Here is a 19,117-nt window from a genome sequence, read left to right on the forward strand (position 1 = left end):
GGTGATCGAATGGAAGAAGAATCGCTGATATCACGATTGTGGAGAAACAAGTTAGTGGGCGGTTGTTTACTTTACCATAAAAATGTCTTAACTTTATTTTAACGATCTTTAAAATTTGCATAAATAGAGTAGATATTTTATCATTGCTATTGAGAAATAGGTACTGCATAAAAAGAACTTGTTTTTAGTTGAGTATGAAACAAAACAAATATTTTTATGAAAACTGTTGTTGCTTTTCAAAAGGAAATTGTGGATCATTCAAAAAACATAAAATTATAAACAAAATGTTCTACATTCATCAGCTGGGAGATGTTGATGTTAAGAAACACCTCATCAACTTAAAGGTAATTATGTATTTTAAATTTACGCAGACTGTAATATAATTTTTATAATTACATACTTTATAACTTCTCTGCAATAAGATTTTGAGACAAAGTTCTTTAAACAAAAAAAAATAGCTCTTTTAATTAATTCCTCACTCTTTTAATAAATAATCACTAAATTAATCACACTCTTGCAATATTGTATTTTAATAATAACAACAATGTATTTTAAACTTGTAAACATTTTTCGTGAAGAGTCAGATTATAAACAATGCTTTAAATGACACACTTAATAATTGTTTAAAAAGTTGTTTTTAGGTCATGCGATTAAACGATAATAATATTTGGGAAGAAAATGGACTTATTGCAAATAGACTTAAAAGAAATCTTGAAAAGGATGAACAAATATGTGCTTTTCACCGGTACACGTTTGGTATTGCGTGGAGTCCTCCAAAAACATGCTTTCATCCTCACCATCTAAATATAAAAGGAAAAAAATCTCCCGCTTTAAGGGCGTCACCAACACATGTCGTCATATCAATGTCAAAGAGATACAATGAAGTATTTTCAGTTGGTGCAATGCTGTGTTTTACCCATTTAAAGCAAGAAACTGCTTTATCTAGAGTCAACGAAAACACCAATTTATGTACAGAAACACAAACACAACAAGAACAAACATATATGACACCTGCTACTCCAGATGAAGAATTTGATCCCGGTGAAATTAATGTTTCACAGGAGATTTTGGACGAATCTCTAAGAAGCCGTGAGAGTGTAACTGAGGTTCTTAATGCAAGTTCAATAAAATTTAGATTAAAAAGGAAGTTCGAATATCTGGAAGATACTACTAAAGATAAGTTAAAACGCAAGTATGTTCGCCTAGAAAACTTATTAAAGAAAAAATTTGCGGAAGCTGTTGCTCCTGGACAAGAGGAAATACTTATAGATTTTCTTAACAGTAAAAATGTTGATGAAATAAATAGCCCTCTCCCAATTGAAATTATTTGTGCTCAGAAAGTATATAAGCAAAGTGATTCCATGGGAAAGTTAGTTATCCTCTCATTATTAGACCATACCAAGTATACCAAAAAGTTTATAATGAACACATTTGAGTGTACCAAACATCGTATAGAAACAGCAAGAAAATGGCATGCATCTCATAAAGGGTTGGCATTTCCAGAGAAGAAAGTATTCGTCCGATCTAGTCTTGATCAAACAAAGTGTGAACATTTCTTAGACTTTATATTTACAAGCGGTATTTTGCATGATGTTGCTTATGGAATAACCAAATTAAAATACGACAGCGGTGAAGAACAAAAGATAGTGCATGCATTACTGACGACAAAATATAGCCACGCTATCATGTTCTATCGAAAAAGTTGTAGTGAAAATTATTATATACCATTATCTGATTCAAGTTTGTGGAAAGTATTGCATGCAATAAAACCTTCAAGTCGAAAAAGCTTAGCTGGATTAGATGATGTTACTGCTTCAGGCATGAATGGTTTTCAAACATTACAAAAATTGGCACAAAGATTTAGTTCTAAATCTCTCGAAGCTGCCCTTGAAAAAGGAAAAAGGTATTTGAAAACAAGTTATCAAACCAATTGTAGTGTCAATGACTCAAACATTTCTTCTCATAGCTCAAAACATGCCTTATCAGATCCATCTGAAAAAAATCTTTAATCCAACACAGAGATATCAGAAGTGGTATGTGCCGATTGCTATGATTTGTGCAAAGCTATCGAGATGATCAAAGAACTAACAATTCAAAATTCTGACGATGCTGATTCTATTTATGATTTGGAAATTGCTGTAAAGGATGTATTCAACTACATAAAACACCTGATGAGAGATTCTCAACAGAAAAAGGCAAAAATCGAAGCTTTTAAGCAATTAAACGATGAAACTGCTTTCTGGCTTAAAGATTTTTGTCAAAAAATTCTTCCGGTTCGATACAGAGAGGGCCAAAGAGAGTATTTTGGCAAGAAAGGAATGAGTTTACATGTGGATATATTCTTCATAAAAATAGCAGGAAAGTTATTCAAACGTGTTTACTTTACTTCAATGTATAGGTGTGATCAGGGAATAGGTGATGTTGTTTCGTTAGCCACTGCAGTTTTAGACCAATTCAGAATTGATCAACCGCATATCAAGAAAATGTTTACCAAATCTGATAATGCCGGCTGCTATCAGGGAAATCTTTCAGCTGAAGCAATCTACAATGTATGCAAAGAGAGAGATATAAAGTTGCTGAGATATGATTATAATGAACCCTGTTGTGGAAAAGATCAATGTGACAGGGAGAGTGCAGTTGTAAAGACAATTTTAAGGAGTTACGTTGACTCTGGTAATAATCTTTTGACTGCTGAAGATATACACAAGGCTATGCATTATAGTTTTGGCGCTAAAGATGCAAAAGTAGCAGTTGCTCAAATTAGCAATGATAAAACTGTAGTTACTGGACCAAAGATTAAGAACATTAGCAACTATCACTCATTTGAGTTTGGTGAGAAAAGTATGAAGATGTGGCGTTATTTCAATATCGGTGAGGGAATTGAACAAGAGTATGGAAATCTTAAAATTCAACCCTCGATTAAGTTGTTGTTACCATATAGCAAACAGATAATTCAATTAAGCGTAACAAGTCACTTAAGGAAAAACAGAAAAGAAGTGACAGGCAATGATATTCATTAAGATTTTGCACTGAAATGAATTGTACTTTATCATTTGAAAGCGATGCTGAGTTAGAAGAACACATGCTATCCGGTCTTCATACAGTTCCGAAATCATTAACATCATTGGATAAAGTTCGCAACTCGTTTGTTCATAAGATGAAAATTACTTCACAACTAAATATGCCAATTTCTTCATCCTCTAACAGTGCTTCCGTAAAAGACAAACCACATTGCATGAACATTTTTCTATTGCAAGGTTGGGCATTACCAGTTCGAAGTTCTTTTAGATTTTCAAATCAGCAGAAAGAACTGTTGTATAAATACTTTATTCTTGGAGAAGAATCAGGTAATAAAATGAGCCCTGAGCAGGTTCACATGCAGCTGAGGAGAGAACTTCCGCCTGATCAATATGTAACTAGCCAACAGATAAGATCTTTATTTTCAAGGTAGGCATTGTTGCTATCAAAACTTTTGCAAATTAGATTATGTTTCTGACTGTTAAATAGTTCTTTTACAAATATGAAATTAAAATTTAGGTGAAAGTTATAATTTTGTGTGTTTGTTTACATATGTTTAAAAAAATGTACAATTGATATTGTTATAGATTTAGTAACCTGAAAAGAAAAGGTAAGCTGGTAGAACCGACAACAGAAAATAATGAAAATAGTCAGGTTAACGATAACAAAGAAGTTTATGGCGAAAATGATGACTTTAATCTGGCAGGAGACAATGAAGATGATAATAAATATGAGGAAGACATCGCCAATCTTGCAAAAGAAATTTGTCTTGTATGAAAAGTGAATGATTGGGTTGCTGTTGCATATGAAAAACAATGGAATATTGGATATATTGTGGAGGTAATATTATTCAAAGTATATATTAGTTTCAAGTTTTTATTTTGTTTTACAAAACAGTGCTCTAAAATAAAAGGAATATAAATAAAATGTAAAAATAATTTCAGAATGACATTATATAAGACTTTACAAGTTTTATTGAATGTAAGCAAAATTAAACAAATCATAAACTCTTTATTATATTATTTTAAATGTTGCGCTAATACTTTTAGGTATCTATAACTGGGATCAGAGTTAATTGTATGATTAACGGGCAAGAGAAGAAAACTTTTCGCTGGCCAGTTACTACCGAGGAGATAAATAACCAAACTGATAAAATTATCTGTTTAGTAAATGCTCCTTTTTTAATCAGTGGTTGTGGCGATTATTCATTATCCGAAGAAGACTAATACAGTCATATCATTATTCTTAGAGAAACTTACTGCAGCAGAGTAGAAATTATGTGTGATGTGGTGGATAATGTGTGTAAATGACTCTATTAATAAATGAAAAACTAATTTTTAAATGGAAAAACATTTAAATGTTTGATTTATGTTTTATTTAATTAGCAATATAGTTATCTTGATGTTAGATTTTTGTTCAGTTTTTAATTTATGTTATATCATGCGTGTGACAAAATCACACGAATTTTTTTTATTATTATGTTAGGACCTTTTTGTATTGACAGTTGGATATGTTTACATTTTTACAAAACTAAGCGCCTCTGCCGTAATGGTTCATTTTGTAAGTATACTAAAACATTTTTTTCCAATTTCAAGCCTTAATATATTAATAGGCCTTAGGTATCACATAACTTTCTTTGCATTTTTAGACTCAATACCTTTGATAATTTCAAATCCTAAAAGAAAAATTGTGTGCAACACTTCGCCGCTAGAATTAACTCCGATTAAAAGTTGACAAAACTGATTGATTTTGTACTTTTGAACTATGATAATTAGCCAACCGCACAGTGTCACGCAACTATTTTATATTTTTTGGAGAGAGCTTTTGGGTTACGTCTGATATTAACTACAAAAGCTATGTGCAACTTTTTGCCTTGCCAAAAAAATGGGTTCAAAGGTGGCAAAAACTAAATTTCTAAAAATTTTTAAAAAAATCTCAAAAATTTAAGCCCAGATTCCGAGTGAACGAAACATTTTTGAAAATTTTTTTTTTCCCCAACAGGTTTTCTCTATATTCTGATCAATATATAAAAAATTCAAGCAATTTGGAGGAGGTCACTTCCATTGACTGCCTGATTCTTACAAAAAATGACTCTTAGGGTAAAAATCTGTTTCGAGAAGAAAAATCTTTCTCGAAAGTCGGAAATTTATCGAATTTTTCGAGAATGTTCGTAATGTTTTGGCAATCATACTTTGTCAAAAAATATTCTTTTTCCTTTCTTCATAAACGGAGGAATTTTTATATATTTTTAAAATTCTTTTTAATTACTTTCCATTTTCGAATGTTTTTTTTCTTTTAACTTTGTTTTTTTGTCTTTTTCGAATCTAATTTTTTCTTTTTTTAATTTGTTTGATTTGGTTTTTAATTTTTTTTTAATTTTTGCTTTTTTATATCTTTTTTTTCTTTTCTTTATTCTCTTTATTTTTATTTCATTTATTTTTCTTATTTTATTCTTTTTCTTTATCTTTCCTTTTTTTTATAAATTTAATTATTAAATTCGTTATAAAAAAGCGTCCACCATTCCGGAAGTCTCTGCACTGTCTGATTATACAAAATTAAATTAGAATTAATAATTGTCTAGAAATTATTAAAAAAAGGTTACATCAAATTTTAGTTTTTACCACAAAAAAATTAAGAAGTGAACTAAAGTTATTAATTAAAATAAAATAAAAATAAATCATAAAAATAAACAAAGAACAATAAAAAATTTGTTGTAAAATTTAAAGGTAAAAAAAAGTGAAATGTATTTTAAAACATAGTCGTCAAAAATAATCGAACAGAAATTTATAAATATTTTATTCATTCCGACCTTACGAAAAAACTCGGAAACGAGAAATAATATATCGTTTCCGAATTTTTCAGTTTTTATCGAAAATTTCTCGTAAACCAGAATTTTATTCGACAAAGTCCGGACACTATATGATTCTAATTTTCCGAAACATACAGTAAATAGAAAAACTAAAAGTGTAATGTCACCATGGATCACAAAAGAACTAAAAAAATCCTCTAAAATTAAACAAAAATTGTGCATAAAATAAAAGACAAAAACTGAACTAAGTAAAGTTCTCTATAAAACTCAAGCCAAAGAGTTTGAAAGACAACAACAACAAAAAAAAAGATACAAAAAGAAGATTCTATTTCAATTTGCTTGAGAAAAACAATCTTAATTCAAGACGTACATGGGAAATTCTTAGAGAACTCACTGGCATGCAAAAATTACAACGAGCGCATTGCCTAAAGCTATTAAAATTAATGAAGAAACATCCTATGATCAAAGTGTTATAGCTGACGAATTAAATATTTTTTTTGTATCAGTTGGTCCTAATCTGGCCCAAAAATTCCTACACCGACAAATAAAATAAATAATTACGCTTTTCCAATTACTTCGTTTTTAAATTCTTTTGAGGTATCCTTTGAGGAATTTGAACGTACTTTTAAAATGCTTAAATCTAATAAAACTGGTCATGACGATATTAATTCCAATTTTATTATCAACTCGTATGAAGCCATTAAAGATATTCTATTTCAAGTTTTACATTGTTCAATAAAAAGAGTATTTTTCCCGACAATCTGAAAATAGCCAGAGTTTTACCAATATTTAAAGGTGGAGATGCAACCAGTGTCTCAAATTATCGCCCAATTTCAATTTTGCCTGTTTTTTCTAAAATTTTAGAAAGAATATTATAAAATGTAATTTTCAACTATTTAGCTTTAAATAATATACTGTATCAAAATTCAAACGGATCTAAAAAAAATAATTCAACCGAACACGTTAAACTACAAATTACCCGCAATATTTCTGAATCTTTTGGAAAATCGCAATATACTTTAGGCGTTTTCATCGATCTATCAAAAGCCTTTGATACGATTGACCACAAAATTCTATTAAAAAAATTAAGTTTTATGGAATTAAAGGAAATATTTTAATGATACTTAAAAGTTATTTAAACAACCGTAAACAGTTTATAGTAATACAAATGTTCGTTCCAATTTACTAGATATAACATGTAGGGTCCCTCAGAGTTCTATACTAGGACCCCTCCTCTTTTTAATTTACATTAATGATCTCCCTGAAGCTTCTAATTTAATGACGATCATGTTTGTTGATGATACTAATCTCTTTTTATCTCATAATAACATAACGACATTATTCCAAAATATGAATATTGAATTAACAAAAATTTCTGGTTTAAAAAAAATAAGTTGTCACTCAATGTTGAGAAAACAAATTGGACACTTTTTCATCAAACTTAAAAAAAAAAGTTATTGCCTCCTGTCATGCCTTTACTTTTTATTGACAAAGTTCAAATTAAAAGAGAAATAACTACTATCTTTTTAGGCATCTATATTGATGAAAACCTTTGTTGGAAATATCACATTGATTTGTTGTCCAAAAAAATTGCTCGAAATATAGGAGTTATGTATAAAACTATAAATTTTTTAAATAAGCACAGTTTAACACAAATATATTTCTCTTTAATCCACTGCCATATAAATTATGTAAACATTGCCTGGGGTAATACCAACAAATCTAAACTGCAACCTCTTTATCATCAGCAGAAGCATATTGCTCGTCTGATCAATTATAAAGATCGACTTGCTCATGCCAAACCACTTTTATTTCAAATGAAAATTCTTCATATTTATCAACTGAATATTTTTAATATACTTTGTTTTATGTATAAATGTTAAACTAACGCATCTCCTATTTCTTTTCATAACTTATATACCTTGAAAGAAACAAATAATTATAATTTAAGAAATGATGATCTAGTTCGGTAACCTTTTTCTCTAACTAATTTTGAAAAGTCATGTATCGCATTTAGAGGAGCTTTTCTTTGGAACAAGATAGTTTTGAAAAATTTTGATTTTTTCCATTGTAATTGTTACTACCATGAATGGAATTACATTTCATTCGCAAAAAAACTGAAAGAAATAATTTTATCGTTTGAAGACTTATCTTTATATTTTTAAGATTTTATGAAAATATTAAACGTATTATATAATGTAATATATATTGATATCGCATTCACTATTTATGTGTTTATGAAATAAGTACTATTTAATACAAACTTTGTATTTATATATAAGAATTAATTATAATTTCTTTACAAATTTATTTATATATTCTTACAAAATTTATGCTTTTCGCAAATTATTTCTTTGACGTTTTTGTTTATTCTTTATTAAATGTTATTATAATGCAATTAATATTCACGAGCGGTACTCGATGATAAGACCTAAAGGTCTTCTGCGAGTTTCCGCGTTCTATTTATTATGTTTTTATTTTTATACTTGTATATTTTATTATATTTGTTGTTGTATAACGATTTTTTTAATTGTTACTGTATAACGATTTTTTAAATCTTAACTATCTTATTGTATAAATTTATTTAATATTTAAGAAAAGAACAAAAAATTCAAAAAAATGAACCAACAAAAAAACTATTCATTTTTTACTTAATACGTAAGATATTTGGCTGTTATAACTGCCGAATATCTAATATAGACCGTTAGGTCAATAATTAAAAAAGTCAACCTACCACAACTTTTCAAACAGATGCCTGTTTGACAAAAACAAACTTTGCCTGCAGAAGAAACTCGAGATTATTTCATACAAAAACTCAGAAGAACTTTAATACGATTTTAGATTTAAAAATCTGAAATCGTATTAAAATATCGCCATGAAAATAAACTTATTTTAGATAATCATAAACGTAAAGGCTGACACCAACAAAAAAATCTATAGAGCTATTTTTTTTTTAAAAAGCAGTTAAAAAATAAAAGGATAACGATAAAGCTTATTAAAAATAATAGATATTTAAGTTTTAGATATTTTTTGATTTTTTACACGATAAAATATCATGTTTTTATCTGATGATCATTGCGCTAAGCGTAAAAACTTAGTTGTAAATACAAGCATTAAGTAATCTGTTAATATTTAGCACACATACTCGCACACACACACACACACACACACACACACACACACACACACACACACACACACACACACACACACACACACACACACACACCCGTATATATGGTGTAGTCACAATAAAAAAAATGTTCAAATAGTGCAAAATACGAACTCTTCCTGATGCTTCAAAGAAATATAAAAGTCTATTTTCCATTCTGAATACGCACAGAAAACAAATGTTGCGAAACCTCTCTTTTAACATAAAATGTTGATTATAATGCAACATCAATATTCAGAAACGGGTTTTTGAGCAATGAATTTCTTTGAAAAATAAAACTCAACATTATTTGTTAAGGTTCGAAGTAAACAGTTGCCAAGCTAAGTGTACTAGTTCGTTTCGCAATTTGTGGAACCTCAAAAGTCACATGGATAGGTATCCCAATCAGTCACATCGCGAGAAAAAAGTTTGCGTCCTTGTCACTAATTGCAACACTTTATGCAATAATGATGATGATTATAACTATGGAAGAGAAGATCAAAATAAGCGATGCCAGCCTTCAGACAGTTTCTTCAGTATCTTCTCTGAGATCAAATAGCGGTTTGCCACATAATATAATCTCATGTCTCATTCCATCCTTCAATCACATGGCTGAGTGTTTAGCAGATTATTTAAATGAACAAGTCCAGGAGTTGTTAAATGTGTGTGTCTAATATTCATCAAGATGCTGTAAATAATATTGAAGAAGTATTTAACGAGGTTAGAAAATCTCTCGATTTTCTTTTTTCAAAATACAAGCAAGATAAGTATTTTGCTGAACATTCTCTTTTTGTTAATTCTGAACCACTTCCAACTAGTTTTAGGTATGAGGTTAAAAATGAACTCAATAAGGTAATCTTTGACACCTATGAATATGTGTCAGTTGAAAACAAATTTCGTAACTTATTTAGTAGAAAAGAATTTGTAGAACTGATGTTTGGTAATCAAATTGAAGATGATGATTTAATTGACTGTTTTCAAAATTGAGAATGTTGTAAAAAGCATTATTTATTTAGTAACAATAATAAACTTCCTATCATGACTCAGCTATTCTACGATGGTATGGGTACAACAAATCACTTCGTGGAAATGCATCAACCAGTAATGTTAGAGTTTTTTTATTATACAATTCAAAAATTGTCTCCCAGTCATAACTCTTGTTATGCTAATATACATCTAATGGCGTTTTATTATACCCAATAACATTTTTGAACGCTTTGTAAGTGAAATACAAAAACGACAACCCATTGGCTTTTGTAAGGACTTTCTGAAAATTGTTTCTAAACAGATTTATGTTGGTCTTTGTCAGGTGTCTTGCGATAATCTTGCTCTCAATGGGTTGTTTGGCTTCATTGAATGCTTTTCTGCAGGTTTCTTTTGCAACCTATGTTTGGCAACCAAAGAAATAATTCAAACTAAAACATGAGTCAGATTTTGAAATGAGAACAATAGCTTCTTATAATAATGGTCTGAAAGCATTTGAAACCCTTGCTTTAGGAACTCATAGCCATGATGTCAAAGCAACTTGCTCCTTAAATAAAATTCCTGGTTTTCATGTGGTTGAAAATTTTGTTCTTGATCCATTGCATACACTACTAGAAGATATTGTATCTTTTGAACTTGGCTGCATTCTTTACCATTTAATAAAAATCAAACATTATTTCTCGTTATCAGATTTAAATACATGCATGCATCAATTTTTTGATCGTAATTCAGTTGAAAAATCTAAACGACCAACCACAATATGTCAAGTTGAGAAACCAGGAAAAGATCTTTCACCTTCAATGAAGGCGGTTCAAATGTAGTCTTTGTATAAGAATTTGTCTATGATTGTTGGTCGATTGGTACCTGATGATGCTGGATTTTTTTGTTAAATTTATGTGAACTTGTAGATTTAATATTTGCTCCTAAGTTTACCAAAGGAACGATAGGATATTTAAGAGGCTTTATATCTGATCATTTATCGGATTTTAAGAATCTGTTTGGTTAAGTAGCAAAAATGCGTCCAAAAATCACTTGAATGTATTTGCATTGAAATTGGTATAGAAAAGACAGAAATTATTTGTTTAGCTTTGAAATTGAATGCCGATTCTATTTTATATCGCAAAGGTCATTGCTTTGTGATTAGTCGCAGAATAAATGGTGATCCAGTATTTGACGAGGTGGTAGCATTTGCTAGTTTACCTTATACTGATAAATGGTTCATTTTGCTGCATTTATGCATTACAGAATATTTTTGTAGCCATTTTCAACCTGGTAAAAATAACATAAATCTTATTTGACTTCCTTACCATATTGTGTGTTAGAGACTGTGTGAACTGTTAATTTTATAATATTATAATTAGATTTTATAATAATTTAATTTTATAATTAGATTTTGAAATAAATATAACAGTCTTTTTAAATTTATTTTTATAATTTCGTTTTTATAAGTTGAGTTGAGTTAAATTTAGTTAAGTTTATTTTGCAAAAAAAAGGATGTTCTTTTTAAACATTTATCTGGTATCGTGAAAGGGGATCTATCAGATGAAGTTATGTGTAGAATTCGTAGTATATTGTTTTAATATAGTTTCTTCTTTTTATGTTTGAATATTCCTAATTTATTTTATATTATTTTATATTTATTTTATATTAATTATAATTTAATAGGACAAACTAATTAATACTAGTTATTTAAATTAATATTTATTTTACTATTTTTAAATATTTTAAACTATCTTATTCATTACAATTTGCTAACATCGCTTTAATAATAAACATAATTGACAAAATTTTGTAACTTTTTTATCAATCTTGGCTTATAAAGGAGAGATTGCCTCTTGATTCCTTTGTTTTACTTAATGAAGAAGATCATAGTGGGCTGGGTTTAAAGATGGGTGAGCGAAAGCTTTTGATGTCTTGGATAAAACCAAGTGGTAAAATAATTAATTAAAATCAATCCTTTAAATAATTTTCATAATAACTAATACAGTTTAAGTTAGCAAAAGTGCTTGATTGTAGTTTGATAAATAAAACTTTTGATTTTAGCCAATAATTAATTTGGTAGAAATATAATTTCTACAATTTCTACCAAATTAACTATTGGCTAAAATATGCTTCCTAATTATTTTTTCAGAACTCACTGTTTAAAATAAAAAGTTTTAAAACACTTTTTGTAAATTTTAGGTTGTTATCTAAGTGTCGTTTTTTTATATTAGTAAACTCACAATAACAATCTTCAACAAATGTTCATCAATGATGAATCCAACATCAGTATCAACTCCAGCTGCAATAATGCTACCACAACCTGCCCGAGATGTAGTAAATGTAGAGTCACAGGTAATGTAACAAAATAGTATAAAAAAGTGCATTTATGAATTATTAGTATAATTATATAGAAAACTAGCTCATAAGTAACAATTTTGTGCAGGTTTATGCACTTCAGGAGTTATTATGTAACTATACAAAGGGAGGATCTACTACATAAGATAAGAACGTGTTCTAATGATTAAAATCTTTGGGAAATATCTGATAAAAAATTGTTTAATGTGAGTGCCTTAGTGCAGCATTTTTATCGTTTTTTGTTTGACCTTTGTAACTTTATTTTTTAGTTTAAAAATTTTTTAAACTGTAACATTTTAACTTTTTTACCCAATTCTTTTTAGTCAAAATGATCCTAATTCAAAAGAAATGACAAATTTGGCAAAGAGTAATGTCGAGGAATTTCCAGTTCTTTTTTCCAAAACCACACAAAATGGATATGTAGTTGGGGATTTTTAAATGCTAACTGTAAGCATAATCTAACTCTTTTTTTTTAAAGGAGGAGATAAACTGTGCAAAGGGTACCACTGGTTATCTTGCCCAATATGTGCTGTAAAAACGTCACAGAGACCCATGTATTAAAAAGCATCGGACTTGACGAAAAAATAGTTTTTTTTAAAAGAATAATCTCAGTGTTATTTTTTTGTTACCAAAATGTGTATGTATGAATTTTTTAAATATTTTTGTCAGGGTTAGTAATCCTTTACCAAAAATTGATGATGATGAGCGTCGACTTTGAGAAAGTAGGCCAACGGCGATAAACCTATCTGAGTTAGTGCAGCTCATGTATAACATTAGAGACGATCTTGGATCAATATTTGCAATCCTGATACCTCTAGTATTTTAAACAAATTCCCTCGTTTATTTGATGTAAACGAGTTAGTATGTTTTTTTTTTTTTTCAATAAGTTTATAAATAGAAAATATAATAAAAAGGTAAATAAATTTTCGTATGCAACTTAGTAAAACAAAACAAATATTATCCCATAAACATATATTCTTCGAAATCATTGCCAGGTAAACGACGGTATACGTCGTTCTTTTTTTTTTTCCTTCTGCAAAATATTGTTATGTTTGCAAAATTTCATAAATAATTTATGAAATTTATGATCAAAAAAAATTCTTTTAAATTTATTTTAATCGATCCATATATTAAAATGTAACAATATCAGGATGACTTCTTGAGAACTAAGCAACTAGCTAAGCAAGTTTAACTTTTTTTTTTATATGAAGAGTTAAAGTGCTTTTTTAGTTACTTTAAATTATTGTTATTTTTTTTTATTTGAAGAGTTAATTAGATGAAAATTATTTAGACATTGTTCTGATTTAAGTAAGTTAACTATCATGTTTAATTTTATATTGAAATTAAATTTATGTATTTAACATAAAAAACTAAATGAAATAAAACTGTTATTTGCTGAGATGTAAGTTTATATAAATAAATGTAGGTATATTTCAGTATACTTTATTTTTCTCCAGAGGCGAAAAAAGTTAAAATACTTTGTACTCAAGTAAATCACTGTTACTTGAAAAATGAACTCGTTATTTTAAAAAGGGCACAAATCACACTTTTTTCGAATTTCACTTTTTAATGCCATTTTATTTATTCAAGTGTTTTACAAATTGCCTTTGAAGGAGACACGTTTTCATATATCACAAGTCAACTTTAAATGCAAATTTAAAGTCTGAAAATGACACAAGTCCCGGACTTATGCCTTTTTCAAGTGAAACAAAGCACAACTGAAGTGACGTAATCTCACTTGCTTGCTAAAATTGCATATAGATCTAGAAAAAGTGTCTGTTATAAGGAGCAATATAAATTATAAACACGAAAAAATAAAAAAGCCAAAATTGCTGGAGAAACTTACAAACCACAATGGAAATGATGTAGCATCAAGGCAGACGGGTACTTCTTGCAGGTTAGTTATTTTTCTATAATATAGAATGTAGACTATATTCATTCTCAAATTTTTGCTTATTAACTCATGTTTTATCACCAATAATTGGAGGTAAAACATCTTGATATATAATTATTATAATATTACCTCAATAATTTTATTTACAGATGTAGTTCAAAATGTATGGAGCTTGTACCTAAAGATGTTATACAAACACAATTCAGTTTGTTAACAAATTTGGTAGTAAAAATGCTCAAAGCACATACTTGCAATCATTGATTGAAAAGAAGAAAATAGAGAGAAGACGGTTTAGATATGAAGAACCTAAGAAAAAAGAATTTTCCTTTATTTATCACACTAAGATTGAAGGTGTTACAAAAAAAAAATGGAAGAAAGCTTTTTGTAGTATGCTTGGAATTTCTATAAAACAAGTTAAACGTTTATACATTTTCTTAAAAAAAATGAGACGCCTATAGATCACACGGGTAAATTCCAGGGATCACAATGCAACGCATTACCTGGTAATAAATTATCAAAAGTGCGCGAGCATACCGAATCATTTCCTGTTAAACATGTGCACTACTATATTAAAGATGCGTCTTGTTATTTGGATGAAAAACTCAACGTGAAATTATGTACACGTTATACGAACAAAAATATCCAGATCATCCTGTTAAATATATTTCCTTAAATATGTTTTACCTTAAATATTTCCCGGAAAATTTTAGTTTATCGTTTGGTAGAAAGCAAACTGATATCTGTGGACTGTGCGAAGAGTTAAAAATTAAACTAAAAAACCCACACCTTAATGACAATGCAAAAAGAGTCGATATTGAGATCTACTAAAGACAAGCAAATAAATTTAAAAAAAAACTACAGGAAGTTGAAACTAAGTGCAAAAACGATCCAAATGTGAATGGTATTGCATTTGACTTAATGCAAAATTCGCCACTTCCACATAACCCCACAGTATGCATATCTAGTATTATAAATACTCGGAGTATTGATCACGTATAACATACCGCCGTTGATACGAGAAAAATACGCATTTAGTTTTAAGTTTCGAATTCAAGTTCAATACTACTTATTTATTAAAAATACGTATTATTTAATATTTGATCAAAATGGGATACGATATCGTACCCGATTTTGATCAAATACCAACATATAAAGGAAAAACGAAAATCTTTGATTTAAAGCGCATGCTTAAACTGAAATTGCGAAAGCAAAATCAAATTAAAAAGTTTTCTCTTGAGAAATTTAGTAAAAAGTTTGTCTGAAATGAAAAGGAATAGTCAAGAATACATGAAATGTTGTATGAAGAGATATCGTTCTGCTAAAGCAATATCGCAAATCTCCAATACAGTTACGATACTGTATTTCACTAAAAGAGTTACTAAAACTTTATCATAAAAATATTTATTACTACTTTTAAATTTATTTAGTTTTATGAAGTCCTAAATAATATAATTCAAATATATTTTAAATCCTATCATTTTATACCTTGCTTATTTTACTATGTTGATTATTATTTTGTTAACATTTCTGTTATGCTATTACCTTTTTTTTGAATTGTTTAAAAAAATTTAGAAAAATAAATTAAAATTTTCAGCCAATACTAACATTTTATTGTTGCTTAACGTTAAATTATGTTATAAGGATTGCAGTTCTTCTCTCTGTTTTTTGCTCTTTATTCAATATGTATTTGATTTAAATTAAATATGATTATAATTTGATATTTTATTACGAGATATATGTTTTTATATATGAATATATATATATGAATCTTTTTAGATTTTTTCATGTTATTTTTAAATTTTTTGTTCGCACAATTCAAGTTATATATGTTTATAGTTTGCATGTATGTTTATATTATGTTCAAAGTTAAAATTTTTTTGATAAACATATGTATGTGGTAATATGTGTTATGTAACCGTTTTATAAATGTGTCATTAAAATAGTATAAAATGTATCTATTGTGTATATAAATATTATATGAGGTGTTTATATATGTTATATAAAGTTAAATAAATATATTGTGTTTTATAGTTATTATATATGTTTATATTATGTTGTTTCCATCTTTTCAAAGTGTGTGACTTGGCAAACGTGTTGAGCAAGATTTTGCGTAAAGTTGTTATTTATGTTACTAATGTTGTTACATTTGGCTTAGCTTTATGTTGGTGTCTATTGTTAAAAATTATAAGTGGTTTTATTATTGAAACTCACTGCTTTTAATCATTCACTAAAAGCCACTCAAGAGAAATCATTTTGCCGTATATACATTTTGTTTATATCTCAATTTGAATTTTTAGAACCATGACGTACCAACATAATTTGTTTTCTAAAAGCTAACATGAAATAACAATATTTAACAACTACTACTCTCTTATCATGACATCTTATCTCTATCAGATATATTGATTTTTGATTCATATATGATGTTTTTCTTTGTATTTACTTATCCATTACATTTTTTCATTTCAGATTTATCATATGATGGATTTATGCGATATAAAAGACCAAATGTATGTAAATTTTTATGAATTTTTGAAAAACATCTGCTAATAATTAGTCCAGTCAATGTTGAAACTTCAATGTTGCATGTCATTTTTAAGTAGTTTCTAGGCTTTTCTAAATGTGTTTCTTATTCACGTGGTTTTACAAGCAAGGTCTGCAAGCAAATTTGAGCTGAAATTTTTTTTTAGCTTTTAAGGAGAATTAGCGTTATTTTTTGTTTAATTTAATTTGTTTAAATATAGTAGTTCTAACAAATAAATGTTTTTTGTTCTTGGTTTTTTACTTATCTGTTTTCAGGATTTTTATAAACTAGGCAACTCAGCTAAGTAAGTTTTGTTTTATTTTTTGGTGCTTTTGGAAAGACCTGAAAGTTATTTTTTAGAGCGATTGAAAAGAACTGAAGTGTTTTTTAGTTACTTCACACGGTGTAGCTGATACTGGTTTGAGTAAGTTTACTATTTTGATTTATTTTATATTGGATTTATTTTATATTTGATATATATTATATTAGATAGTAAACGACTGGGCTATGGCCGGGGCCAGGTTTGATAACACATAGCCGCAACTAGGGATGAGTTTATGATCAGTGCTGCATTAACATTGATAGATCCTATAAAAATGTTATTTTTAATTGAAATTTATGATATGAGTTATAATTAAAAACAATACTTTTATAGGATCTATCAATATGCAACCCCGGTCATAAACCCTGCCGGGGCTGCACCAAAATTAATAGATCCTTCTAAAATATTGTTTTTAAATAAAATTCATATGATAAATTTTAATTAAAGATAACATTTTTATAGGATCTACCAATATTAATGCAGCCCTGATCAAAAACCTGGCCCTGGTCATGGCTATGTGTTATCAAACCTAGCCCCGGCCATAGCCCTGGTCGTTTACTAATATTAGATATATATTTTATGTATTTAACATGGAAAACTGACTGTAACTTGTTGACACGAAAGTTTATAAACTAAAATCTGTCTATATTTCAGTATATATATATATATATATATATATATATATATATATATATATATATATATATATATATATATATATATATATATATATATATATATATATATATATATATAACTACATTAGAGTAAAATATACGGACTGACATTGCTTCAATTTTTTATAAAAGATAGTGCATTTATTATTTTTGTTCATTAAGGTAAAAATAATTTTGCGCATTGTAGATTCTTTGTTAAATTAAAAATAATTGATGTAAATAAATATTGATTAATATTTTTGATAAACGACTTATGTATATAAACATATAAAAAGATATGGATTTCAATAAATCTTAAGTTTAAATATAGTCTTTGATTAGGAAAGATCACAATTTGTAAGATTCCTTTACGTTCATTTATTCAATTGTAACAATAGTAAGATTACTGGTAATATGTTTAATGATAACAGTGAAATTGAAATAGATATTATTAGGCTCAACGAAGTTATTAATGTAAATGCTAATAGGCAACTTGAAAATAGTTGTCAAATGAAAAAAATAGATCTAGGCAGGATGAAATTAATCGTTGTTGAAATGTAAGAAATGCAACTCGGCGTGCAGAAAACTTACTTGACAGAATTCAGTGTCAAGTAGTGTTATTGTCTGTTAATTTGATTTTACTTTAGACACTTTAGAACAAAGCAAAGTATGAGTTTAACTATTTATAGTAACAATTAACACTTTTAAATCTAAATAATTTTTTTTTTTTTTTTATAATTTCTATCATAATTATGTTCTTTTTAGTTTGTCTTCCCTTTCTCATCTTTTGATTAGTTAGCTAACTCTTGAAACATGGTTTTAATTTTGTAAATTTAGTATGATGTGAGAGTTTACTCAATTAATCATTAGTCAACAGTTAGAGAGAAGCTGAAGCTTAATTAAGAAATGCTAGAAATTAGCTTTTAATCAAAGTAAAAATAAATTTGTTTACTGGTAACATAATTAAACCAGTTACTACTATTTATTCCGTGCTTTTTTACATTTGTTAACATGCTGCTTTGGAAACACTTTCTCTCTCTCCCTCTCTCTCTTAGATGAGAGAGGGAGAGAGAGAAAGTGTTTCCAAATTTAATAAAACTTATGTAATTACTGAGCTCTTACGTATTTTTTAATGCCACAAATGAAAATGACCATTAATAAGAAATATTTTACGAGTTGCTTGCTATTTTATGATATAGTTGCTCAAATTGTTTAACTATAATTGTTATTTGATTGTTCAAATATTGTTATAAATAAAATCTTTTTAGTCCAAGTATTTAAGTTAATAAAATATCTTATTAAGTTGTGGTGTTATTTGCCAGCGTTACTATAGTAACAATGTATGCATTGTGTTGTCTAGCTATTTTATAATCTTTTTTAATTATTCTGTAGACAGAATATATATTTTCTGTTATTATTATC

The 19,117-nt window shown here is 28.0% G+C and overlaps 1 protein-coding gene across 1 annotated transcript; it reads left to right on the plus strand.

Annotated features, from left to right (window-relative positions):
• Positions 1-286: 286 nt before the first annotated feature.
• LOC136086751 (uncharacterized) lies at positions 287-4,423 on the plus strand. Its single transcript, XM_065809186.1, has 2 exons — positions 287-3,858; positions 4,068-4,423. The coding sequence occupies exon 1, from the start codon at positions 645-647 to the stop codon at positions 2,007-2,009; it is 1,365 nt and encodes a 454-aa protein (XP_065665258.1). The 5' UTR covers positions 287-644; the 3' UTR covers positions 2,010-3,858; positions 4,068-4,423.
• The last annotated feature ends 14,694 nt before the right edge of the window (positions 4,424-19,117 follow it).

The sequence above is a fragment of the Hydra vulgaris genome, chromosome 11, assembly GCF_038396675.1.
Source record: "Hydra vulgaris chromosome 11, alternate assembly HydraT2T_AEP".
Lineage (NCBI taxonomy): Eukaryota > Metazoa > Cnidaria > Hydrozoa > Anthoathecata > Hydridae > Hydra > Hydra vulgaris.